Raw genomic sequence first — 26,374 nt, 5'->3', positions numbered from 1 at the left:
GCAGGAATCCAACCCAGGTCTCCTGCATTGCAGGCAGATTCTTTACTGACTGAGCTATGCGGGAAACACCCGCCCCACCCCCCGGCCCCCGCCCCCCGCCCCGGCCCCTGCCCTCGCCCTCGCCCTCCCTGCCCCCGCCCCCGCCCTCCCTTCCCCCGCCCCCGCCCTCGCCCTCCCTTCCCCCCGCCCTCGCCCTCGCCCTCCCTTCCCCCGCCCCCGCCCTCCCTGCCCCCGCCCCCGCCCTCCCTTCCCCCGCCCTCGCCCGGCACACAGCGGTGCGCCTCAAACCGCGGTGCTTGCCAAGCCACCTCTGCAAGACCCTCATTCTGGGTGCTCTACCCGTTGGTCTCCGCCTCCTTCAGCCCAAACACTGCACGCGCTGTGAGCAAGGACCCCATTTTCTTGTCTTCCAGGGCTTCACACCATGCTGGAGTGATCAGAGCAGCTCATTCTCAGGAGAGAATGAATAATTAAAACCACTGTGTTTTAATGAAGCTAATTTAATATGCAGTGACTGTAATTGGTTCTCACTCTTCATTTCATTTGACACGAGCACGCTTGGAGTCTGGGCTAAATTTGAACGATTTCTTTCATGGCAGGAGGAGGGATTCCCTCTTCATTCAAGCAGGCAGCCAAGATCTCTAAGTGCCTCAGGAAACAGGCCATGTCTGTGGACAGTGGGAGGGACTGCGGTTCACTCACCTTGGTCCTGACTGGGAGAGGATTGCTCGGGGTACAGTGGCTGCTCTGCTGTTTATCTGAAGATAGTGATGGGGAACTCTTTGCTGTGCAGGTGGGTTATAGTTGCGATGATCACAGGGATGACGGAAGGCACAGCCTGGGTAGGATGGTTCGTGGGGAGGACCTGAAGGGGTGCTCTGGGGCTCACATGCCCTAGAGAGGTTGGACAGAGGACAGTGGAAAACCTCAGAGTCAGTTCCTCCCTCTGATTCTGAGTGTGCAGTGGCCGGCCCCGAGGACCGCCTACTGATTCAGGGATGTGCTCTGTACCTGTGCCTGATGTGGAGAAAGCTGCAAAAGGGGGGGCTCCAGGAATTCAGGCCGAGTGCTGGGGATTGGAGTGGGGCTTGGAAAGGGGCTCTGAAGCCTGGAGAAGGTGTCCTGGCCAAGCATTTCCACCTGTCCTGCCCCACAACTCCATCACTGCTAGCAGGACCAGACATTTGATTTCAATCCACATTGTTAGTGGACCCATACTGTGAGACTTCTTGTGCTGTGTCTGACATATTCCCAAGGATGGGGGAGATATACTGGCAATCGACAACCCTGAAGAGAATTACCTACAGAAAATTTATATAAGAATGACCTACAAAGGCACTCTTAAGGATCACGATTGCACAGCCCCTAGGCTATCTGCATGACTCTCAACACCTCCAATTTGTCACTGTCTGACTTAGATTCTAGGGGCCAGGACAGAGCCTCAGTGTCACCTCTGATGACAGAAAGTATGGGATTTGGTTTCCTTGTTGGGGTCACCATCTGCCTATTTTTAGGCAAGGTTGGGAGTCTCCACTTGGGTCAGGCTTTCAGCTTGGTTTCCATTCTTGGGTGGGTAGTAAAATCTGGGTTCGTGACGGCCAAGTTCAGAGTAACTTCCTCTAGTCTGGAATTTTCTGCTGGCCCATTTGGAACAGGGTTTCTGATGGTTGAAGTATGAGAATATCTACTTCTAACAGATGCTAACAGAGATTAAAATGTCAAAGGGGAGTGGCAAAAATCAATAGCCTTTGAAACATTCAAAGTCACGGCCAATGAACCCATGTGTGCAGTGTATGAATTTTAACCTCCTGAACCTCCTTGTCAATATATCTGCTTGGCTCCTTTCTCTTCTCTTCTTGTCTTTGCCCCTGATTCTGTATCTTCCTCTTTATCAGCTCTTTTTCTGGGTTTTATATATATATACTTTATACATATGTGCTTCCCTGATAGCTCAGTTGGTAAAGAATCCGCCTACAGTGCAGGAGACCCCGGTTCAACTCCTGGGTTGGGAAGATCCCCTGGAGAAGGGATAGGCTATCCACTCCAGTATTCTTGGGGTTCCCTTGTGGCTCAGCTGGTAAAGAATCCACCTGCAATGCGGGACACCTGGGTTCAATCCCTGGGTTGGGAAGATCCTCTGGAGAAGGGAAAGGCTACCTACTCCAGTATTCTATCCTGGAGAATTCCAGGGATTGTACAGTCCATGGGGTCACAAAGAGTCAGATGCGACTGAATGACTTTCACTTTCATATATATATATATATATATATATATATATATATATATATATATATATATTTCCTCCTGTATTTCTCTCAGGTGCATTTTCTTATATTTCATCTGTTTTTCTTCCTTTCTGTATTTTCTCTTATCATATCCCCTCTTCACTTCAACAATGAGACAAATATATTTTGAAGTCTTGTCATGCATTTATTCAAGTTGTTTTTTCATTGGTGGTGGTTTAGTTGCTAAGTCATGTCTGACTCTTGTGACCCCATGGACTGTAGCTCCCCAGGCTCCTCTGTCCATGGGATTCTCCAGGCAAGAATACTGGGGCGGGTTGCCATTTCTTTCTCCAGGGGATCTTCCCGACCCAGGGATTGAACCTGGGTCTCCTGCATTGGAGGCAGATTCTTTACCAACTGAGCTATGAGGGGAGCCCATTTTTCATTAAACATTTAAAAACCCTGTTAATATTTTTGTGTCCCTTGCTTGCCCTTTTAAAAAGTGATGAATGCTGTTTGTTTTTGAGATGGGTGATTAATGGCAAGTGATAGAAATACTCCCCATCCTGCTGTAGAAGACAAAGAAGAGACCCCCATCCTCGTGAGGGCACTGGCATAGCCATCATAAGCATGTGAACCCCAACAGGACTGGAGAAGAAGCACCCTCCAGTTCTAGTTAAACACAGGGATGTTCTAGCAACCAGATGGCTTTTGCTCGGCAGTTTAACAAGCAAAATGTTCTCTGGCTCTGGAAACCCATTCAGTGTGCTGTGTCCTGGGCATTCGTGGTTCTGTTTTTGTCTCTTTTCCCTGGTGATCATGGATTTGATGTTCCCATCAAATTTATCATGCAGTAATTAAATCACTGTGGACAGTGACTGCAGCCATGAAATTAAAAAAAAAAACAACCAAAACATTTACTCCTTGGAAGAAAAGCTATTACAAACCTAAATAGTATATGAAAAAGCAAAGACATCACTTTGCTGACAAAGGTCTATCTAGTCAAAACTATGGTTTTTCCAGTAGTCATGTATGGATGTGAGAGTTGGACCATAAAGAAGGCTGAGCATTGAAGAATTGATGCTTTCAAATTGTGGTGTGGAGAAGACTCTTGAGACTCCCTTGGATAGCAGGGTGATCAAACCAGTCGATCCTAAAGGAAATCAACCCTGAACATCCATTGGAAGGACTGATAATGAAGCTGAAGTTCCAGTACTTTGGCCACATGATGCAAAGAGCTGATTCATTGGAAAAGACCCTGGTGCTTGGAAAGATTGAGGGCATGCAGAGAAGGGGACAACAGAGGATGAGATGGTTGGATGGCATCACGGACTCAATGGACATGAGTTTGAGCAAGCTCCAGGAGATAGTGAAGGACAGGGAAGCCTGGTGTGCCACAGTTCATGGGATCCCAAAAAGTTGGACATGACTGAGGGACTGAACAACAGCAACAATTAAATGTTAATTTTTTTCTTAGCCTACAGATACACTCTCCTTCCATAAGTATGTATTCATTTCATAGCAGGAAGTTTTCCTATGTAGAATAAATATAAGGTTGTATATGACATTATTCAGGAATTTCATTTTTATGAAACATTTGTTAGTGTTGACCACATGATTAACTTTCATAGTGAGCCCCTCAGAGAGTAATATTGCATCTTATACATTTTATGGGAAAAGGAAATGGCAACCCTTTCCAGTATTCTTGCCTGGAAAATTCCATGAACATAGGAACCAGAGAGGCTACAGTCTTGGGGGTGTCAAAGAACCAGATGCAACTGAGCGCGTGCACACACACACACACACACACACACATTTTATAATGTTATTTATCTTTGTTAGGATCAAGGGACTGAAATGTTGGATATGTTTCCAAGGTCTGTCTTCAAACTTTAAATTTTCTTTGTGCATTGAGCACATATATGTTATTTGTAAAAAGACTGAGCAAATTCTAGAAGAATGGCTATGCACTTTTATCTACCTGAGGGTCTGGAATTAAATTTTGGTGTCATTCTGTTAAGCCAGTGGATGCATAGATCAAATTCACTAGAATAATTGCAGGGGCAGACATAAGACCAAAACCCAACACATCAGGGAGGGTCCCGGGAAGGCCCTTATTTAAATCCATCTGAATCCAATAGAGAAGAAAAATGAAAATAACTTTATCAGAGATACTGACCAGTAGATCTCTTATAGGGCCCTTAATGGTTTACAAATTAGTTAGGTAAGTTAAAAAATATTCACTGAACTGGAAACCTGTTAGCATCACAATTCACATGAGATACTATTTGGTTTAATGCACCGTACACCCCAGACTCCATCCCTGGACACTGATGCTAGTCCCAAGCTGTTGGTCTTTCTAGCGTTCAGAGAATCTGTGTCTTTTGTGTTGATGGCTTTGGACTTGGAGATGAGTACCAAGTCTGTGGATGTGTTATGGATGGTGAATTACTTGGAGTGTCACAATCTCACTCCATATTTTGACAGCCCGGGCATGTCAGTTTCATGGTGGTCCTGGTACCCTCACTGTTTCATTCCAGGTCTGAGAAGGACACCTGCTGTGACTCAAGGTCCTCTCCCTGACAAAGAACCAGTTTGGTGTTCTTTGAATCAAGTGGTAAGTCCTCTGAACGTTTCTATGTCTGCAAGGCTAGAGGCAGAGAGAAGGGTAGAACGGAGTAAAGGCAGGGGATACTCAGAAGGGAGAGAGGAAAAGAGGCATGTGAAGTGAAGCATCTTGTTCTTCACTAAGTCCCTAAGAGCTATCGTTTACATGGTGTGGTTAGGCAGAGGTTTGGGGTGAGGAATTAGAGAAAGTGATGCACAGAATCTTGTAACGCTCCCTTTCCTTGGAGTCAGAACCTTCAGAGACAAGGGTTCATTATCCGTGCTACAGGAAAACAGGCGTATTTAAATCGTCTCGGGATTTGAGAAAAAGTAGCAGGAGGAGACAGAGGGGCAGTTAAACGTGGGCCAGATCCATGGTTAATTTGCCGGCCGCTTCTAAATAGGTGTTTATGGCCCTGAGGGTAATGGAGAGGTGTTTGCCTTGCCACTTTAGATGTGAAATCTATCACCGGAAAAAGTACCTTTCCAAGGGGAAAAGTCTGTGTGGTCTGTTTATTTCATATCCGTATGGTCTTCAATATTTAAATGTCAACACAGGAAATTGCATTTCTCAGTTTGCAGGATTTATTATAATTAATTTTTTCTGTTCTCTACAAAACGCTTCGTGTATCCTGCTTATTTGGCTTAAGAGCTTAGAGCATTATACTGTGGATGGATCTGAAACCTAAATCATTGCAACTGCCTACATCTCAAGTACTCTACTACTGGTTAATGGTTTTCTCTGAAATTTCTGAACCACCTAACAGGTCTAATAACAATAAACCATTTTTGCTCTCTTTAAATTATCCAGCCTATGGAATATCTGCACACAAAACTTCAGCTTTAGACTTTGTCTAAACCTCTTAAGTCAGCTTAAAATTATTGTGGTTCTCAATGCCCAGTGCAGTGTTACAAATAAAATCCATGCTGATTCTTTAGCTCCAAACGTTAGGTGACCATTTCAGTACAGAATTGGACCTCGTGAGAGATGAATTTTGAATAATGCATAACATAACATTAACACAATATGATCTGTGTTAAATAGACCTTGGCTATGACAAGAGTGAAAGATAATCGGATAATCACAAGGGGATGTGTTTTTTTTGCAGTATTCTGTAGTTTTCCATTCAAAACCAAAGGTGAAGAATAAATTTCAAGTTACTCACTCATGGATTCTGTCAACTTGGCCATCGCTGAAATTTCCTCTTTGTGCTTTTCCTGGAGGTGAGAAAAAAAGATAATTATATATAAAGCACATCTTAAATATGAATCAACACAGTGGGTCTGTAACAACAGCTCTCTGTCACACCCCTTTCTCTTCTGTTAGAATTTGGTCACCAAAGATGAAATGAGTTTTCAAATCTCACATTATTGCTCTATGATCAGCCAGTCACTGACAAGAGCTGTTTAGGACCCTAAAAAACGCTAGGGCTCTTGGAAATGATCTTGGATATATGTAATTGGTGACGCACGACCAGTTTTCAAAAACCTCTTTGACACTGGAGTTTTGACATCCATATGCCAATCTTTTGCTCTCTATTTTCTCCTGTTGGAGCTTTTTTGGTATTTTTGGAGCTGGTATTTTTGCAGTCATTTGGTTTCTTTTTTTCCTAAAAGCTAAGTAAATCTGCTTACACATTTTTCTTTGTCTTTTTTTTAACTCTTGGAGTTGTAATTTTTTTTTTTTTTGAAGTAAATCAGTTTTAATGGGTTTATGACCCTATCTATTTTGGGCTGAAAACATTTTGTTTCAACTGGGATGTAGGTTATAACCCACTGAATTTGAGAACCAGAATGCCCATACATAAATTATGAAAATGTAGTACGCATGCGTGCATGCTCAGTTTCTTTGTGAATCCCTGGATGGTAGCCCACCAGGCTCCTCTGTCCATGGGATTTCCCAGGCAGGACTACTGGTGTGGGTTGCCGTTTCCTTCTCCAGGGGATCTTGCCAACCCAGGGAATCGAACCTGCTTCTCTTATGTCTCCTGCATTGGCAGGCAGGTTCTTTACCCGCTGAATCTACTATTTTACTCATTAGCCATGAATCTGTTGTAATTAGGAGCTTACTTTGGACTGTTAAGAATAATGGTTCTCTTTTTTGAAGTTTCTGTTCAATTTCTTTAAGTTCCTTAGATTCTTAACATGTGTAGTAGCTGCTATTATTTTCTTATTTTTTGCAGCCTTGTTTTTTTCTGATGATGAAACCTATACAGGGAGAAGGAAATGGCAACCCACTCCAGTGTTCTTGCCTGGAGAATCCCAGGAATAGGGGAGCCTGGTGGGCTGCTGTCTATGGGGTCACACAGAGTCTTTTTTGCAACCTTGTTTTTTTCTGATGATGAAACTTATACATACTCATTACTTAAAAAACTCAGACTATATTGAAAAATTATAAATAAAAAATAGAATTCTTTCATAAGGCCAATCCACAGAGAAAACCACTGTAGTATTTTGGCGAAAACCTTCTATTCCAGTTTCTATACCTGTAAAAATATACAGATATGGAAATAGAATCCCTCTTTTATAAATAGAAATATCTATACTACATATACAGTGTTGGAAGCTACTCTCACTTAACACAGTATCATACACCTTGTATGTCAATAAAGGTAGAATGCATCATTTTTTACTGACTGCATGGCATTCATCATGAGTTACATAATAATTTCCTTATCTAGATTCCACTGAATTTGGTTCAAATTGTCACTATTTTATAAAACACTGTGATGAACGTTCTTGAACTCACGTATCTGTGCCCTTGTCCTGTCAACACTGAGGATAAATATTAGGATTAGGTATGATTGGGTTAAGAGTATGACTACTAAGAATTTTGACACTTGTAGCCCAATTTGTCCCCCACAAACGCTGACTCTGATTATGTTCAAAAACATTTGTGCATCCTTGTTAGCTTGTCCGTGGCATTAGCACTACCCTCCCCCCAAATCTTTGCCAAACTGATAGGTAGAAAGTTGTCTCTTGCGCCTTTATACTGCCATTTTTACTTCTCTGACTGTCTGTTTATGAAGGACCATAGCACGCCTTCACGTGGAGTAGGCACGTCACTGACTCTGTCGTGGACCAGTCCTCCAGCCCTACGCCATCAACATTCCGCTTCTTAGAAGTCCAAGGTGGCATTTAGTTTTCCCGAGTGCCATAGTTTAGTGCTGAACTCTTTGCGGTTGCTTGGCTAGGACTTGAGCCAATGGGTCCTGGCTTGAATACTGAAATTCAGCTCATAGCACTATGATTCATTCTTCCAGAGCCAGTGTTCCCAAACTCAAAGGGTCTGCTATGAGTGTCAATAAACGACTTTGCACATCCCAAGTACACTTGATTTTCACAAGTCCTTCATTAACAGCAGTGAAACCCGGGCACCGCCTCGTCTTTAAACTAATACTTGCCCTTGAGAAGAGGAGGAGAGCTGAGAAACCGCAATCTACCATCCTGCTGTAGAGGCATTAACCGTGATGGTTGGCCCTCCACGTGGTTTATATCAAGATGGAAAGAACTGGCATAGCTACTGGAGAGGCTAAGAGCATTGAGTGGCAGAGAAAAACAAGCCAGGCGGAGAGGACCTTGTCACAGCAGCACGGGTTCACAGGAGCGCGCACAGAGGCTGCTTTAAAGGTGAGTCTACCCTAGCAGTCGATGGCAGTTGATGCACCGATGCAACTCCACGGTGAGAACTCACTGAATTCATCCTTCACCTGCAGGGCCCTTGTTCTGTCTCTGCTTGCTCTGACTCTCCACTTCACCTCCTAGCTTAGTTCTTCTGCTGATTTTTCCCTGTACCCCCACCCCTACTTAGACCATCTCTCCTTGTATCCTGGTCTGTAACTGGTCTTCCCTTTATTCTCTGTGCCCATCAGGTCTTACTCTGCATCACTGACCTATTCAACTTGGCCCTCTCCTAATGGTCCCAGTGGTGAGACTCCCCAAACCCCTGGCACTCAGCTTCCAGGCATTAGATCCTTACAAAGCCCTGTTGGGTTTGTCTGTCTTCCTGTGTGTATATCACTGTGTTATCTCTTATGAACCTGCCACCTTTTGCACCCCAATCTTGCTCGTGGGCGGTCCTTGCAGATATTTTTATACAGATATGTTGGATATCCTGGAGAAATCAAATACTGCCTGTATCAGCATTTTCCTTTTCCCTGTAGTTAAATGAAAACTTCTGACATCGACAAGGGGAGGGGCCCATAAAAATTCTACATTTAGCCCTCTCAGTCTGACTCATCTATGTCATAATTTATGGTGGAAATCATGACATGTTTCTATGTAAGTAGTTTAATCATCCTAGGAGATGTCTTTAAACTCCTTATGTCCTTCCCTCAATATCAGAAGTTGAGGTTTGCAATTACATGGCATGTATACTCGACGAAGGATTTATACTTCATTTGAGCAAATTCTCCTCCTTTTTCTAAAGCCGAGAGCTCCCTCCAAAATAAACTTGCTGGTTATTGGATTACAATACTGGGAAGAGATTTGGAATGATAACAGGTTAAACCTGGAAGAGATTCTTTTAAAGACCATCAAGTCCAACCCCACGGTGACGCACCTGATGTAAGTGAAGCAAATACTGATCTCTAGCATTTGTACCAAAAACAACAGAGCAGCTTTCCCCGAAGCGCGTGAGACCCAAGGCTGCCTGGCTCCCAGGAAACGACTCGTATGAGTATCAACAGCTGCTGGCCATGCACCCCATATCCTGTTTTCAAACCCTCCACCAGAACACTAAGTCCCAGAACCTTGACACACTCCTTGGATGAGCTGGGTTCTTCTGCTCTAAGACGAACTCCACTTAGAACTGTGTTGTCACATATTTAATGGGATAACAGAAACATTTAGAGTTTTGGCGAATCATGATGACATGTTTGAACAAAACATGTTCAAGGATGCTGAAAAAAGTCCCAAGTGTCTTGTTAAAATCACATCAAACTCTTTGGGCCAGAGCATTGACTCTCAGGGCCAGTGGGTATTTACTTTTCTTACTGTCTGACTCTATTCTCTCTACCATACCCAAAATATAAATAAAAAGCTCAGCAGTTTGCTTGAGATGTCTGCATGTGCACGTGTGTGTGTGTGTGTGTGTGTGTGTGTGTGTGTGATTTATACCCATACTTCTATTTCAGTTGGGGTGAATGTGGCTTCCTACCAGAACCACGCCAGATAAATACTTCCTTCTGTCTGAAATGACAGAGAGATTTTTAATGGGGGCAATTATAACAGAGCTTATAATTTACAAACCAGTCAGTCCTAAAGGAAATCAGTCCTGAATTTTCATTGGAAGGACTGATGCTGAAGCTGAAGCTCCAGTATTTTGGCCACTTGATGCGAAGGGCCAACTCATTGGAAAAGACCCTAATGCTGGGGGAAGATTGAGAAAAGAAGGAAAAGGGGATGGCAGAAGATGAGATGGTTAGATAACATCACCAACTCAATGGACATGAGTTTGAGCAAACTCTGGGAGACGGTGAAGGCCAGGGAAGCCTGGTGTGCTGCTGTCCGTGGGGTCACAAAGAGTCAGACACAACTTAGCGACTGAACAACAATATAGCAGAATTGGACTGTAACTCAAAGCTACGACGAAGACACTGTGCGTGGGGGTAGGTTGGGGTGGGGCTGATTCATGAGTGCCAAGTCTTAGCGTGGCTGGAGGAGGGGATTTTCCGCCTCACGGGGCTCCCTCGAACACAGAGGGCAGGAGCTGGTACCGCTGAGTGAGGTCTGCGTGTAGAGCAGAGCGGCTGTCTTACTTTCTGGAACCCAGAAGTAGGTTTTTCAGGATGAGGGGGAAACTCATCAGAGTTGATGTATTTCAAACCAGTCATATTTGCATTTTGGATATTTTTATCTCTCTAAAAATGTGTGCTTATATTCATCAGAGAACTGATTAAAAAAAAAAAATGTTGCAACCGCTTAAAGGAACATTTGTATAAAGTGGGAAATGATAGTTATTTTATGAGCTTCTATCCTCACTGGAGACCTCACCTCTAGGTTAAAGCAGGGGTCACACATTTCCCACCTTATCCTTTGGGTTCTCTGCAAATGTGCCAGCTGTCGCCCCCATCTGCAGCTTCCCTTTTCCACTTCCCTGACATGACACCATAGGAGGTCACTGGAGGATTGATTTAAAGGGAAAATGCCACGTCCTCAGATAGCCCATCAAATAAGTGTTCTTCTAATGGGGTGCCATATGTTGCCTTGAGTTGCTACTGAAAAATATCACTGGTCTCAGGATTTAAGAGCCACTGATTAGCTTTTTTGCCTAATGGAAAACTCATGGAAATGAGTAGCCAGCACGCAACTATGGTTTGGGAGAATACCATAGGAACCCCTCCCATTTATTTCACACTTATTATGCCCTGGGACTATGTCAAGGGAGTTGGTAGATTAGTTCATTTAATTCCCACCATGACCCTGTGATGGAAACGCTCTAACCTCCACTTTGGGGATGGAGCAATCAAGGCACAGAGAGGGTCACCAAACTGCCCAGGTCACAGAGCTGGGAAGGAGTGGAGTTGGATGTCAAACCCGAAAGTTCAAACTCATGGAGCCAGAGCAGGCTCACAGAGGAAGAGCTTTGTTGTGTCAAGGAGGACTAAAGATGGAATACCCTGGTGGGTCAGTGGTTGGGACTCTGCTTTCACTGCTGAGGGCCTGGGTTCAATCCTTTTGGAGAACTAAGATCTTGCAAGCAAGCAGCACAGCATGGCCAGAAAAAAAAAAAAAAAAAAAAAGAGGAGTGATGGGGGAGGGAGGAACAAGACCAAATATTCCAGGTAGAGGAGCAGAGATGGGGAACCATGGTACTTGGGGAGCAGCAGGTCCCTGAGGCCAAGTGTGAGAAGAGGGGAGGGGCCAGCTTAGAAGGTGGGGGTATCCAGTGTGCAGACCGCAGAGGTCGGGCTGAGTCACTTCGGAGGGAGACCTGGGCTGGAGATGGGGTGAGGTGTGTGGGAGGAGTGGGCAGGGGGCCAAGGCCTGAACCAGTGTGGGCACCTTGGAGAAACCCAGAGAACTCTCTCTTAGCAGCCAAGGAACAAGGAGGCTTGAGGAACTGAGAACTTGTCCCTTAGAATACGGTACAATTTTATGTAGTATAGTTAGGTTTTTTCTTTAAAAAAATTTTTAGAGTTACACTGGGTCTTAGCTGCCACACGTGGGATTTTCATTATAGCATGTGGCCTTCTCTTTAGTTGTGGCTCTTGGACTCCAGAGCACGTGGACCCAGCAGCTGCAATTATGGGGGTTCAGTAGTCACCCTGTAGCATGTACAATCCTAGTTCCCCAACCAGGGATCGAACCCGTGCGCTGGAAGTCCCTAAGTTAGTTACTTTTATCCTTGTTTTACTTGTTGAAGGACTCCTAAGGTGATCTAAAGATCTAAAGGATTTGGGGTAAAGAAAAAAAAATGGTAGGGGTGTGTTTGAAGGAGGAGATGAAATTCTTCCTGGGCAGGGCAAGCAGGATGCTTTTGGTGACACGGCCTCCTTTGCACAAGGTGAGACCCCATCTCTCCGAGACACCCTTTCCAAGCTCCTTGTGTACAGGTCCCCTTGCAGGGCTCCCTAGGCTGTGTCCCTGCGGCCGTGTTGACTAGACTTGGGAGGGGTCTCCTGCATGGAGGTATTAGGATGACTTATAAAAATAAATGAACTCAAGACTGTCCTTGTACTCATATCACCTCCATTCGCCTGTGCTCCAGGGTGTGTCTCAGGTAGGAGGAAAGGCTTTGGAGTATCACCCCGGGTCCTTTCCTGGAAGCAAGTGGAGCACCTGAGCTTCACTTGCCAAGAGAGGCAGGTGGCGGGGCTGCATCAGAAAACTGCTGGACTGCACGGCTATAGTTTCTCCAAACCTCTGTGTGTATCCTCCCCTGCTCAAAAAACCCTGTGGGCTAGCGACACTCCAGACTTCCTGTACCAACATCCCAGCAAGTTCTCATGATGCCCAGTGGGGCTGATTTCTTGGAATATTGATGAGTGACTCATTCCTCTTTTCCTAGAGCTCCTGGAAATATCATAAAATATAGGACAAGCATCATCGCTCTCATCACATCAAGACGTTCTCTTTAAAGAGAATGCTGAGCTCAGCTGCAGAGAGGCTTTGAGGAGATGGGGACAACTGAAACACGCAGAGGCGGCTCTCACTGCCACCAACCCCAGGAGGCATGCCTGTCGGAGGACACACCAGTGTGAGGCTCACTGCAGCCCTCCAGGACTCAGCGACAGCGTGCTGAATCTTGGAAGCAGCCTGGAATTCCCTCTTGGCTTCATCTCACTCCATCTATTGCCTCCCTTCTGGGCCAGTATTTATCTGAAGCTCTAGTCACCTCCAGGACTATCTTTCAGAACCCTAGACCTTACAGGGGCCGATGCCTCCTCCACTCAGCTTCATCAGAAGCAGTGGTTTTGCTAAACTCTCCCTGTTCACAAGAGGAAGGGGAAAAGAGTTTGTAACGATGTCCCTTCTTTTCTATTTTCCTTTCGCCCACAGTGCAGGTTCTGAGCACAGTGAGTGCTCCAGTAGCTGCCCTTGCCTTTCCAGCTCTGCCCTGTACCGTGGTTAAGTCAGAACACTTTCCTTGGAGAGCTGGCTTCTGAGGGCCTCTTCAGGCACATTTCCCATCACTCTTTGCTCCTAAACTACGTTCCTGCCAAATGAGCCCCTTTTGGCACCTGGACGCGTTGCATCGTTCCACCCCTCCTCTTGCCTTCTTTGCCTGCACGGTCCGCGTCTCCTTGTCTTTCAGATTTAACTTCCCGTTTGGCATTATCCCTGCCTACTACTTTTCTGGTGACCGTTCTCTCTGAGCCCCAGCACCTGCAGATACCTCTGGCATGACTTCCAGAGGCAACAGTGAAGACAGCTTCAGGAACAACTAGAAAACTCAAAAGAATTTATCTCTTTGTTTCCAAAGAAGAGAAAGCAAAATCCCCAAATGAAACAAAAGAATGAATATGGATACCAAGGGGGAAAGGCAGGTGGGAGGAGTTGGGAGATTGGGATTGACGTATATACACTATTGATACTATCTATAAAAGCGAAGAGGAACTAAAGAGCCTCTTGATGAAGGTGAGAGAGGAGAGTGAAAAAGCTGCCTTAATCAATATTCAAAAAACTAAGATCATGCCATCCGGTCCCATCACTTCAAGGCAAGGAAAAGTGAAAGGGAAAGTAGCTCATTTTCTGGGCCAGTAAAGAGTTGTGTCTGACTCTTTGTGACCCCATGGATTATACAGTTCATGGAATTCTCCAGGCCAGAATACTGGAGTGGGTAGCCTTTCCCTTCTCCATGGGATCTTCCCAACCCAGGGGTTGAACCCAGGTCTCCTGCATTGCAGGCGGATTCTTTATCAGCTGAGCCACCAGGGAAGCCCAAGAATACTGGAGTGGGTAACCCATCCCTTCTCCAGCACATCTTCCTGCCCAGGAACTGAACCACCGGGGTCTCCCACATTTTAGGCAGATTCTTTACCAACTGAGCTATCAGGGAAGCCAAGTAGATGGGGGAAAATGAAAACAGTGACAGGTTTTATTTTCTTGGGCTCCAAAATCACTGTGGACAGTGACTGCAGCCATGAAATTAAAAGATGCTTGCTCCTTGAAAGAAGAGATATGACAAACATAGACAGTGTGGTAAAAATCAGAGACATCACTTTGTCAACAAAGGTCTGTATAGTCAAAGCTATGGTTTTTCAAGTAGCCATGTACAGATATGAGAGCTGGACCATAAAGATGGCTGAGCACCAAAGAATTGATACTTTTGAACTGTTGTGTTGGAGAAGACTCTTGAGAGTCCCTTGGACTGCAAGGAGAAGATCAAACCAGACAATCCCAAAGGAAATTAACCCTGAATACTCACTGGAAGGACTGATGCTGAAACTGAAGCTCCAGTACTTTGGCCACCTGATGCAAAGAGCTGACTCACTGGAAAAGCCCCTGATGCTGGGAAAGATTGAAGGCAGGAGGAGAAAGGGATGGCAGAGGATGAGATGGTTGGATAGCATCACCGACTCAATGGATATGTGTTTGAGCAAGCTCCAGGACTTGGTGATGGACAGGGAGACCTGGCGTGCTGTAGTCCATGGGGTCTCAAAGAGTCGGATATGACTTAATGACTTAATAAAAACAAATAAAACAGATAGCTAATGAGAACCTACCCTATAGCACAGGGAACTCCATTCAGTGCTCTGTGGTGACCTAAATGGGGAGGAAATCTGAAAAAGAGGAGATACATGTTTGCTGCTGCCGCTGCTAAGTCGCTTCAGTCGTGTCCGACTCTGTGCGACCCCATAGACGGCAGCCCACCAGGCTCCCCCGTCCCTGGGATTCTCCAGGCAAGAACACCGGAGTGGGTTGCCATTTCCTTCTCCAGTGCGTGAAAGTGAAGTCGCTCAGTCATGTCTGACTCTTAGCGACCCCATGGACTGCAGCCCACCAGGCTCCTCCGTCCATGGGATTTTCCAGGCAAGAGTGCTGGAGTGGGGTGCCATTGCCTTCTCCAAGATACATGTGTAGATACAGATAATTCTCTTTACTGTGCAATAGAAACAAACTCAACATTGCTAAAGCAATTATATGCCAATAAAGTTAATTAAAAAAAGAATGAATAGAAGGAGTAAAGTTTCTGGTAACAGTTGTGAGTTTCCTCACATGGGATGCTGGCTCATCATTTGTCCAGAATGTTCCAGAAGGATTTCTGCTCTAGGAAGTGATGCAATAGAATGATGCAGTGAATGAATTTTAGAGCCCTTCTAAAGTTGTTTCAAATATGTGGTTATAGTTTAAGGGGGAAAATAAATTACACAGAGAAAACAACTGCTCAGAGCTCACAACTCCCCTGCCTTTTAACTTCTGCCTATAGTTTGCATTGGCAGGGATGAGCTAGCTTCTTCACTAGGGCTGGGCTGTGTTGTCATGAGGCAATTTGTCCATGTTCTGCCTCAAGAACTGCCTGGGTTGCAATGGAGAGCAAGGGGTTTAGTTATTTGTCTATTCTTCCATTCATTCATCATTTATGGTTCAGTTTTGTGAGGGATGATCACGGACAGCCTTTGAGAGGGCCATGATCAAGTGGTTTTTTTTTTTTTTTCAGGAAGATTAATCCCAGGGTGAAACTTTAGACTGGGCTGCTCAATATTGGATAACCCATGTGGAAATGCCCCAGTGAGATGGGGAAGCCAGTGGAGCACAGTAACAGCTCCTTCCCAAGCCAGGCCACTCTTGGGCACTGTTGGTGTCCAGAGAAGTGGTGTGGATGGTTGTTTTCAAAACAGAGGTCATCCCTGCTGAACTGGGTCAGAGGAGCCAGAGAGCCCCAGCTATTCCAACCATCAGAAATCAGCCTGTTACTTATGCATGTGTGAGAGAGGATGTTGGAGGCAAGGAGATGAAACCCTTCCATCTCTCATCTGTGTCAATACCAAAAGACTAAGTCGGAGGAGTATTTAAAAATGTTATTTTGAAAAATTCAATTTCATAACCAAATGTGACATTTACTGGACTGGAGAATGAGGAACATTTACTGATAAAAATAATTTCATTTTATGTGCTTCTTGCCGCATTTGCAGCTTGAAATTCTGTTTGGGCAGAGGAGGGAAGGGAGAGATGATCACCCCTTCACTGGGTACCTCACAGCTCATTCTTAGCAGCGCACAACTCTGAGAAGAAAGGAAAGCAAGAAAGTGCCATTTCCATAAGCTTTTGTCTTTTGTTCTTTGTCCCACTTTCTCTTTTCTATTTACAATTAACCTCCTATTTCAGCTTCTTGGAAAATGGCATAGATGTACTTTTCTCTATTCCTCCCACTTTGTACAACTAGAAAACCATGAACATTACAATCATACCTCAAAGATTTTGTGGGCTAGGTTCCAGACCACCTCAATAAAGTAAATATCATGATAAAGTGAGTTACACACAGTTTCTGGATTCCCAGTGCATATAAAAGCTATGTTTATGCTATGCTCTAGTCTATTGAGTATGCATTAGTATCAGGCCTAAAAGAAATACCCATATTTAAATTTAAAAAAATACTTTTTTTGCTAAAAAGATGCTAACCACCATCTGAGCCTTCAGCAAGTTGTAAACTTTTTGCTTGTAGAGGGTTTGAAATATGGTGAGACTTAGCAGAATTCTGACATAGAAACAGGAAGTGAGTAAATGCTATTGAAAAAAATTGTACCAAGAGACTTGCCTGATGTAGCGTTGCCCCAAACCTTCAATTTGTAAAACATGCAATGTTGGCTAAGTGCAATACAGTGACGCACAATAAAATGAGGTCTGCCTATATACACACATACAGCAAGCGTACAAAGTGGACAGGACGTGGCAGAGACTTCGAGCCTGAACTTTGAGCCTGAAGAACAATGGTGCTGAGTTCCCTGTTGTTGTTGTTACTTCTTCCTTTTTGCTTCTTATATCCCAGACCGATCCTAGGGAAGCTGGCAACATGGAAACGTCAGTGGATACAGAAAAAAATGCCCCAGGAAAAGTCTGCCCTCTCTAGCCAAGTACTAAGGGAGAGGTAGCCTAGAAAGACGGAAAACTTTTAGATGATAACTTCTCTACTCCAAGCGCAAACTACACCGAAACAACTGCAACCTCACCCTGAGAGCAAAGGATGAGTGGGTAGCCTCGACTCTTACCCTTGCCAGTCTGTAGCAAGGCATGCACACCTCCCGCCAGGATGGTATCAGAGAAGACAGAGGGAGGGGCCCAGATTTTCACCCTGGCTGAGGGGTAATAGCTGCCCCCACTCAGAGAGCTCATGGGGAGCCTGGACTTCTCCCCAGCCTCAGCAGTAATGAAGCTACTCTCCCCATCCCCAGGAGGGTGGCGTTGGAAGAATCCTACTGCAGAGCCAGGACTTCCACCACTACTACTCATCAGTAACACTGCCACTTCAGTGAAGTGTAGTGAAGACCACAGGGGAAGCATCAAGGAGGTACTCCCCTCAGCCAGGGTGGTATCACTCCCACCCAGTGGTAACAAAGATCCTCCCTAATCCTTGTGTCAAAGGACACTGACATCACAATGGTGTAATTAGGAGGAACCCCCCCCCCCCACCCCCTCACCACAAGCCTGGGGTCAGGAGAGAGCTGCTGTAATACGAGATTTAAACAAGATCCATAGTCTTATAATCCTCATAAGTCTTATAATCCTCCCAACGTCTAGCATTCCACATGCTGGCAAGGTAGTGCTCAAAAACATCTAGGTTTCAATCGAAAAATTCACTTGTCCCCAAAAGGAAGAGAAAGAGCTCAAATTGAATGAGAAAAAGACAATCACCAACGTTGACATGACACAGACCTTAGAATTATCTGAAAATTTTAAAGCACTTAATACAAACGCTTCAACGGGCAATTATAAACGTGATGAAACAAACATTTTAAAAGTCTCAGCAAAAAAATGGTGTCAGAAAAAAATTTAGTAAGTGTAGAGGAAAACCACATGGAAATGCTGGAACTAAAAATTACAAACACTGAGGAAAGAAAGGTCCATGAGTGAACTCAGCAGCAGAGTGGAGAGGATGGAGGAAAGTAGAAGTGAGTTTGAAGAGAGAATAAATATAAATTACTCAGTAAGAACAACAGAGAGAAAACAGACTTAAAAAGGAGTCAACAGACCCTTGAGAACATGTGGGTCTGTAATGAAGATCTAACACTAATGTTGTCGAGTACCAGAAGAGGAGAAGGAGGCAGGGACTGAAAGCATACTTAAATCTTCCCAAATTTAAAAAAATATTAATTCAAGAAGTTTACTGAATCCCATATAAGATAAATCCAAAGACCCCTACACAAAGACATGTCATAATCAAACTTCTTTTTATTTTTTTTTATTTTTTCATAATCAAACTTCTAAAAGCTAGAGAAAATCTTGAGGACATCCAGAGAAATGACACAATACTTCAGGGGAAAAAGAATTCAAATAACAGTGAACTTCTCATCAGAAAATATGGGGGCCAGAAGGAAGTGGCTTGGTGTTTTTCAGTTACTGTAAAGAAAGAATCATAAATCCAGAATTCCATACCAGCAAAAAAAAATCCTTATTGAATTAAGAAGAAATTAAACCATTTTTAGATGATGAAAAACAAAGAGAAGTTGTCAACAGCAGACCCACTCTCAAAGAATGGTGAAAGGAAGCTATCTAAACAAAGAAAAAATGATAAAAGAAGGGTTTTTGGAAAACTATAAAGTGAGAAAATGACACGGAAAGAGCAAATGTAGAGGTAAATACGATAGACTATAATTCCCGTGATGGTAAAGGTAGGTTGAAAGTAAAAAGATGGAAAAAGATATACCACACTAACATGAATGAAGAGAAAGCAGGTGTGGCTTTATCAGCATATAGAATAGACTTCAGAGCAAAGAACATACCGGAGATGGAGAGAAGTATTTTGTAATGACAAAGGGTCAGCCAGCCAAGAGCATGCAGCGATCTTAAATGCATATGCACCAAACAACAGGGAAGCAAAATATGTAAAGCAAAAACTGATAGAACTGGAAGGGGGAATGTGCACACCCACGAGTGCTGAAACCTTCAACATCCCTCTCAATAATTGTTAGAACAACTAGAGAGAAAATCAACAGAAATAGAGATGAACTCAGCAACACCATCAACCAATAGGATCTAATCAACATTCATAGAGTACTCTACCTAACAGCAGCAGGATGTACACGCTTTTCAGGTGCCCACAGAGTGTATACCAAGAAAGAAACAGAGAAAAATAAGGTCTTTTTTTTTTTTTTTAAGTTTAATGCATGAGGACTGAAGGCAAGAAAGATGATAGCATCATCTCCAGCAGATAGGGTCCTGGCCACAAGAAGAAACTTTCTTTTCTATTTTCATTTTTTGTGCCACCTCCTTCTCCTTCTGCCACTTAGGCCAGCCTTCATTCTAAATGCTGCAGTGAAGATGCAGTTAATGGCAAGATTTTGGAGTGGGCTAGCAGCTTTCATGTTTCAGAGCTTTAAAGGAAATAAAGAAATGGAATTTTCATTCTCTGAAGCCTCTCTAATGGAATCATCTCTCTCCTTTTGGAAAATTATCACGCCCTCCCTTTATTCTGTCCTGACTATCCCTGGGACCATTCCATACAAAACCAGAGGAGAGAAGAGAATGGCTGAGGTTCCTTACCTGTGTCATGGAAAATGGGTTTGCATCTTTTGTGCAGGTTAGGCCATTTTGAGACAAAATAATTAAATGGAGGAGAGAAATTCCATCCTTTACGCCTTATGGGGCCTAAAAATTCAATCATAAATTTCCAATTCAAAAAGCAAAAGTCGAGAGTGAATGCACCTGCTGGGGACCCTCTCTCCCTGTGGACCGGTCGTTGCGTAATTATGTGCTGTGTTCACATGGCCGTCTCAGGGCTGATGGACTATGAAGCCCAGTCCTGCCCAATCATAGTGAGTCTTTCTCAAATCCACAGATTCACAATAAGGGCTTCTCCCTGACAATTTGGTCATCCCCGATTGTTTGGTATTTAGCCCCAAGAAAAGAAAAATGACCCCTGTCACCATTAGTTACAAGGTGGGCTGTTAGGCCAAGCACTGCCAGGAGGCCCAGTTTTTGACAGGCAGCAGCTGTTGAGGCTCCCTGCCCCAGAGGACAGCAGAAGGCAAGAGGGAGGGCTGGAGATAGGATTCAGGGAGCTCAAGGCAAAAATTCTTTCCTAAGACTGGATCCTCTGTGGGACTTGGCACTGGACAGATGGTGTTTGCTTTCTCCATCAGTCACGGAGCCACGGCCAGAAGCATGGCGGGTGGGGGTGTCCAAACCTGATTTTTGAAGCTCTTTAGGTTTTAAAATCATGTAAGTCTGCTTTCTAAATATCACCGAGGCAGTTCTAGACCACGCTGTGGCATTCCTGGACCGTGTTCTCTGGGGTGGGGGTTGGGATAGAATTACTCAACTTGAAGCAGCAACCAGCTTCAACATTTGGCTTCTTCTTGTGGCTGGGACCCTTTCTGCTGGAGATCATGCTATCATCTTTCTTGCCCTCTGTCCTCTCCCTAAGCCCTCCTTTCATGTCCTGACTCAGGGTGATTTTGTGCTGCTGGCTTCCGTGTTGGAATTCACCCTCTCTGATCCTGGCTCCCTGTCTCCATGTAGATGAGCAAGAGAGCCTATAGAGCAGGTGGACCTCAGATCGATGGGGAGAATGTCCTTGCTCCCAGGAGAGTCATGCTCAAATACTTAGGGGTGAAGGATCTTGACATCTACAACTAATTCTCAAATGCTCCAAAAGAGAGAAAGAGAGTCCACAAATAAGACAAATGTGAAGGGCGAAGAGGTCAAGGGGGCGTGTGTACCGTGTTACTCTCGTGACTTTTGTGTTGGTCCAAAATATTTCAAAAGTAAAAAAAAAAAAGGGAATAACCAGCATGGTCAGCAGGATAAGCCATCTCTTTTCAGTCTTAGGTCTGTTCAAGGATCTCTGCATTGGGGGAGGTGTGTGTCTAGGGTGCTGATATGGATAAATTTGATGGTTACTTGATTTATCTCTGGTCTGTGGTCATCTGAATGTGATTGGTCAGCCAGTCCTCTACATAGGAAGAGCATTGAGTGGCATCCTAAATGCTTCAAGCCTGTGGGCTCTTTCTAAACCTAGAGGTGACTCTGCTCCATTGCAAACCTACTGAATTGAAACCTCTAGGGGTAGAAGCAAAGAATAAGTTTTTATTTAAATTATTATTTGTGGAGATACCTAATTTTATGATGGTAATACAAGAGCTTCTCTGTCTCCTTCAAAACATGGCAAAGAGACACAGAAACAAGATAGAGTTTTATTGCTGGTGAAACTAGGAAATGTCTAGAGTCCCAAACTGTATATAAAGAAGGATGCGAGCAATAGGCAGCAGGAACTGGATCAGGATGCAGCCTGTTGGTGAGAAAGGGTGACTTATGGGCACTGGAGGCCCATGGCGGAACCAGCAGAGCATGGTCTTCTTCACCCTGAGGAGGACCCCATGTTTAGGACAACAAGATGAAGATGTAGGCCTGTGGGAGCCTCCCTGGACCATGCGGGACACCGCAGAAGGGTCACAGGAAGCAGAAGGGAATGAGAAGATGCTCAGGTCTCTAAGAGGCAGTCCCCCTGGATGGCTGAGTGGAGGAGCGGTGATGGTTAGTTGCTCTGTGTCTGCCAATCTTTCTTAGCCGTAGTGATTTAAGGATTAACCCTCTGACAGAATCCATTATTACAGCCTCACTTTGAACCAGAGACTCCCTGCTAATTTTCAGTTCTTCTTTGACTTCTTTCAAAACCGTCCTTTCTCAGATAGCTGATCCAGGGGAGAACGCCCGCATTCAAGAAAAAACGAGCAGAGAATCTATTTTAAAGAGAGACACACTAGAGGCTCTTGAGGAAAAATACAAGGAAACATTTTGTAATGGAATAGATGGAAAATACAACAAAATAATTCCCCATACACTCGAAGAACTGGTGAGAACTAGCTTCTGTATTTTAAGAACTAAAAGCAGAGAATCCCGAGGTGTAAAAGGAAATGACAGAACAACAGAATAAAATTAAAACTGACCTAGATGAGAAAAGCAAAGTGCTATAATAATAAAAGGCTCACTGGATTTGGACAAAAGAGAAAAAACACCGATAAAAATATGATCAGAGACATGAAGTACAGACTTGAGAAAATAGAGCAAAAGCAAAGCAAAACAAAGAGTTTTAAAAAGGGATTGACTAGAATATGATGGGCAGAAAAGACAAAGACAGCTCAATATAGAATTTGAGTCCTTGGAGAAGAAAACAGAATAAATCAATAGAAAAATATTTGAACAAATCTTTTAAGAAAAATTATACGTAAAGCTCAGTGCTTGAGTTTGATAGGGAATACTATGTCCTTCTCGGAGAAGGAAGATCCCCTTCTCCAGGGGATCTTCCCAACCCAGGGATCAAACCAGGGTCTCCCACATTGCAGGTGGATTTTTTACCAAATGAGCTATCAGGGGAGCCTGTAGTTTATGGTGGGGAGGCAATAGATTCTGTCTGCAGAACAGAGATCTAAGTCTAGGATATATTAAGGAAGAATGAAATCAGACTTGGTGTCAAATTGCAAGTTGTGAAAAAGCACACAACAAAGCAAAAGCAAAACTGGACCATAAAATGGAAGATAAAGAACAATAAAAACATATTAAAATTTGAAGGCTTAATGTAAAATAATAACTCTGAAATATGAAAGAGCAAAATATAGCTGTAGGTAATTATCATGGAAAAATCTTCAACATATGTGGTTAGTGAAAGTTGCTCAGTCATGTCCCACTCTTTGCAACCCCATGGACTATACAGTCCATGGAATTCTCCAGGCCAGAATACTGGAGTGGGTAGCCTTTCCCTTCTCCAGGGTATCTTCCCAAACCCAGTGGAACTCAGGTTTCCCACATTGCAGGCAGATTCTTTACCAGCTGAGCCACCAGGGAAGCCCAAGAATACTGGAGTGGGTAGCCTATCCCTTCTCCAGCGGATCTTCCTGACCCAGGAATTGAACCGGGGTCTCCTGCATTGCAGGCGGATTCTTTACCAGCTGAGCCACCAGGGAAGCCCATATATGTGGTTAAGCAAATCCTTAACCTTAAGTGAATTATTAATAATTTCTTTCCTGAGTCCTATTGTACTCACAGTTGATATCTCACAAGTCAGCCTGCAATTGTCCCCAGTTACCTCATCTGTGATCATTGTTCTCCAACGTTCTTGGTGGGAAGACCATGAGCTCTCTGTTGTACTAATAAGTAAATCCCAGATCTGATCATTGCTCACCATCCTCACAGTTACTACCTTATTTCAAGGCATGTTCACTTTTTGCTTCATCTACTCCTAACTGAGCTTCCTGATGACCATCTTGCATCTTATATAATTCATTCTCTACGTGGAAGCTGGAGCCATTGTTGGCTTTGAGCAGCAATCAGATGACCTTGCTCCCTGACTCGGAATGGGTCAAGGATTGTCCAGCACACTTGTGATAAAATCTAGGCTCAGGAGACCTACAGTCCCTGCGGGATCTCCAAGAAGTCTCCCCGTAACTGCGTTTCTCATTCTTTGCTTTTCTGGCTTTTCTCTCCAGGTGCCAAGCTCCTTCCATCCTGAGGCCATTGTACTTGCCAGGAAAGCCCTTCCTCCGTGTCTTTGTATGCCTCTCTCATCACATTTTTCAGGTCATGGCTAAAAGAATAACTTCTCTGACACCCTACCTACTGTAGAGCTCCTCTCTACTCCCCATCAACTTTTAACCTTATTTTTCTTTGCAACATTAATCTTCACTCTGTATGAGAGTGGAACACGTAACCTGGGGTCAGACTGCCTTGCGTTTAGATTTCAGCTCTGCTGCGTAAGCTGTATGACGCTGGGCAAAGCCTTGAATTCCCTCTGCTTTGTGATCCTCCTCTGTACAGTGGAGGTGGCGTGGTCCTCAGCTCATGGGACTGTTGTTAGGAGTGAGGAGCACTCAGAAGGGTGGCAGGCAGACAAGGAGCACGTGCGGGCTTGCTACATTGTAAAGTTGGTATTTATTTACTCAGAGTTGCCTCAGTCCCCACGTGTTGTAGTTTGCTGTATGTGATTGCTCCTGTGAGCTCAGTCGTGTCCGACTCTCTGTGACCCCGTGGACTGTAGCCCGCTAGGCTCCTCTGTCCCTGGGATTCTCCAGGCAAGAATACTAGAGTGGGGTGCCATTTCCTTCTCCAGGGATCTTCCCAACCCAGGGATCGAACACGTGTCTCTTGCATAGGAGGGCAGATTCTTCACCACTGTCCGCCTGAGCTTCCCATTGACTTTGCTAAGGCTGCAATGACAAAGCACTGCAGACTGAGTAGCTTTAAACCACAGAAACTGATTTTCTTACAGTTTTAGGAGCTGGAAGTCTGAGACCAGGGTGTCGTTGGCTGGGTTGGCTTCCTCTGAGGCTTCCCTCCTGGGCTTATAGAGGCTCATCTTCTTCGTTTCCCTTTGTAAATCTGTCTGTCTGTGTCCTGATTTCCTCTTGTAAGGACACCAGTCATACTGGATTAGCACTCACCCCAAGGACCTTCTTTTAAATCAACAACCTCTTTTAAAGCCTTATCTTCACATGTGACCCCATTCTGAGGGACTGGAAGTTAGTGTTTCAGCATATGAATTCTGAGAGGACACAACTCAGACATAACATCTAGAGGGGATGATGACAGTCTGGTGAACTCTGCATGTCAGCAGATAGAAACTTGTTGCAGCTTTTTTCAGCTCTCCATGTTGTTGTTATTCAGTCACTAAGTCATGTCTGACTTTGTGATCCTATGGACCACAGCATGCCAGGCCTCCCTGTCCCTTACCATCTCCGGGAGTTTGTCCAAGTTCATTTGCATTGAATCAGTGGAGCCATCCAATCATCTCATCCTCTGTCATGCCCTTCTCCTCCTGCCTTCAGTCTTTCCCAGCATCAGGGTCTTTTCCAATGACTTGGCTCTTTGCATCAAGTGGGCAAAGTATTGGAGTTTCAGCTTCAGCATCAGTCCTTCCAATGAATATTCAGGACTGATTTCCTTTAGGATGGACTGGTTGGATTTCCTTGCAGTCCAAGGGACTCAAGAGTCTTCTCCAATACCACAGTTTGAAACCTTCTACATAACTAACTCTTTAAATTAATTTTTATGGAGTATTGTTGCTTTACAATGTTATTTTAGTTTCTACTATACAGCAAAATGAAACTGCTGTATGTATACATGGGCTTCCTTGGTGGCTCAGATGGTAAAGAATCTGGCTGCAATGCAGGAGACCTGGGTTTGATCCCTGGATTGGGAAGATCTCCTAGAGGAGGGCATGGCAACCCACCCCAGTATTCTTGCCTGGAGCATCCCCGGGAGAGAGGAACCTGGTGGGCTATAGTCCATGGGGTCGCAAAGAGTTGGACATGACTGTGCAACTAAGCACATATGTATACATATATGTCTTCTCCTTTGGATTTTCTTCCTATTTAGGTCACCACAGTGCGTTAAGTCGAGTTCCTTGTGCTCTACAGTAGATTCTAATTTGTTACCTATTTTACACACAGTATCAGTGGTGTATGTATATCAAACCCAACCTCCCAAGTCATAACTAACTGACAAAAGGGAGAGCCTCCTCCTGCCTGTCTCTCGCTACATCCGGGATATTCATTTCCTCCACACCCTTGAAAGCACAGGAGGGCCTCCTGCCTACATCTCTTGCTCTGCCTCGTGTCCATAAAGCACAGGGCAGCTGTGAACACAGAACGGAGGAGGTGTTTGAGGGGTGTGCTGAGTGCTTCTGAAGCACCGGACTGGTGCCCATGTGACTCCTTCACTGTCCAATTGTATGTTGGGTCCACCAGCTTCACTGAGGAGCTGGTGCTGGGCTCGATGGCAACCTTGGGAGTGGAAAGGAAAGAGAGGCACAGAGAACCCTGAGTTTTTGATGGCAGGACTGCAGGTACACACACATAAAGTAGGCAGTTCCAGCCCTGCAGCAGGACAGAGCTCCACTGTCCCAACAAATGGACCATGTTCAGTCCTCAGCCCTGCTCCCCAACACC

General features: G+C 44.5%; 1 protein-coding gene across 1 annotated transcript in view; it reads right to left on the bottom strand.

Moving 5' to 3' along the window:
* Positions 1-26,374, bottom strand: part of KCNJ6 (potassium inwardly rectifying channel subfamily J member 6) — a 325,736-nt gene that overhangs the window by 232,886 nt on the left and 66,476 nt on the right. The window contains exon 2 of the mRNA XM_086402868.1: positions 5,999-6,050. Coding sequence (XP_086258994.1) covers positions 5,999-6,023 — 25 coding nt within the window. The 5' untranslated portion in view covers positions 6,024-6,050. The remainder of the gene's footprint in view (positions 1-5,998; positions 6,051-26,374) is intronic.

This window comes from Bos grunniens, chromosome 1, assembly GCF_055505025.1.
Source record: "Bos grunniens cultivar Pamir isolate PY7600 chromosome 1, Bosgru_T2T1.0, whole genome shotgun sequence".
NCBI classification, from domain to species: domain Eukaryota; kingdom Metazoa; phylum Chordata; class Mammalia; order Artiodactyla; family Bovidae; genus Bos; species Bos grunniens.
This window is presented reverse-complemented; position numbering and strand designations above follow the sequence as displayed.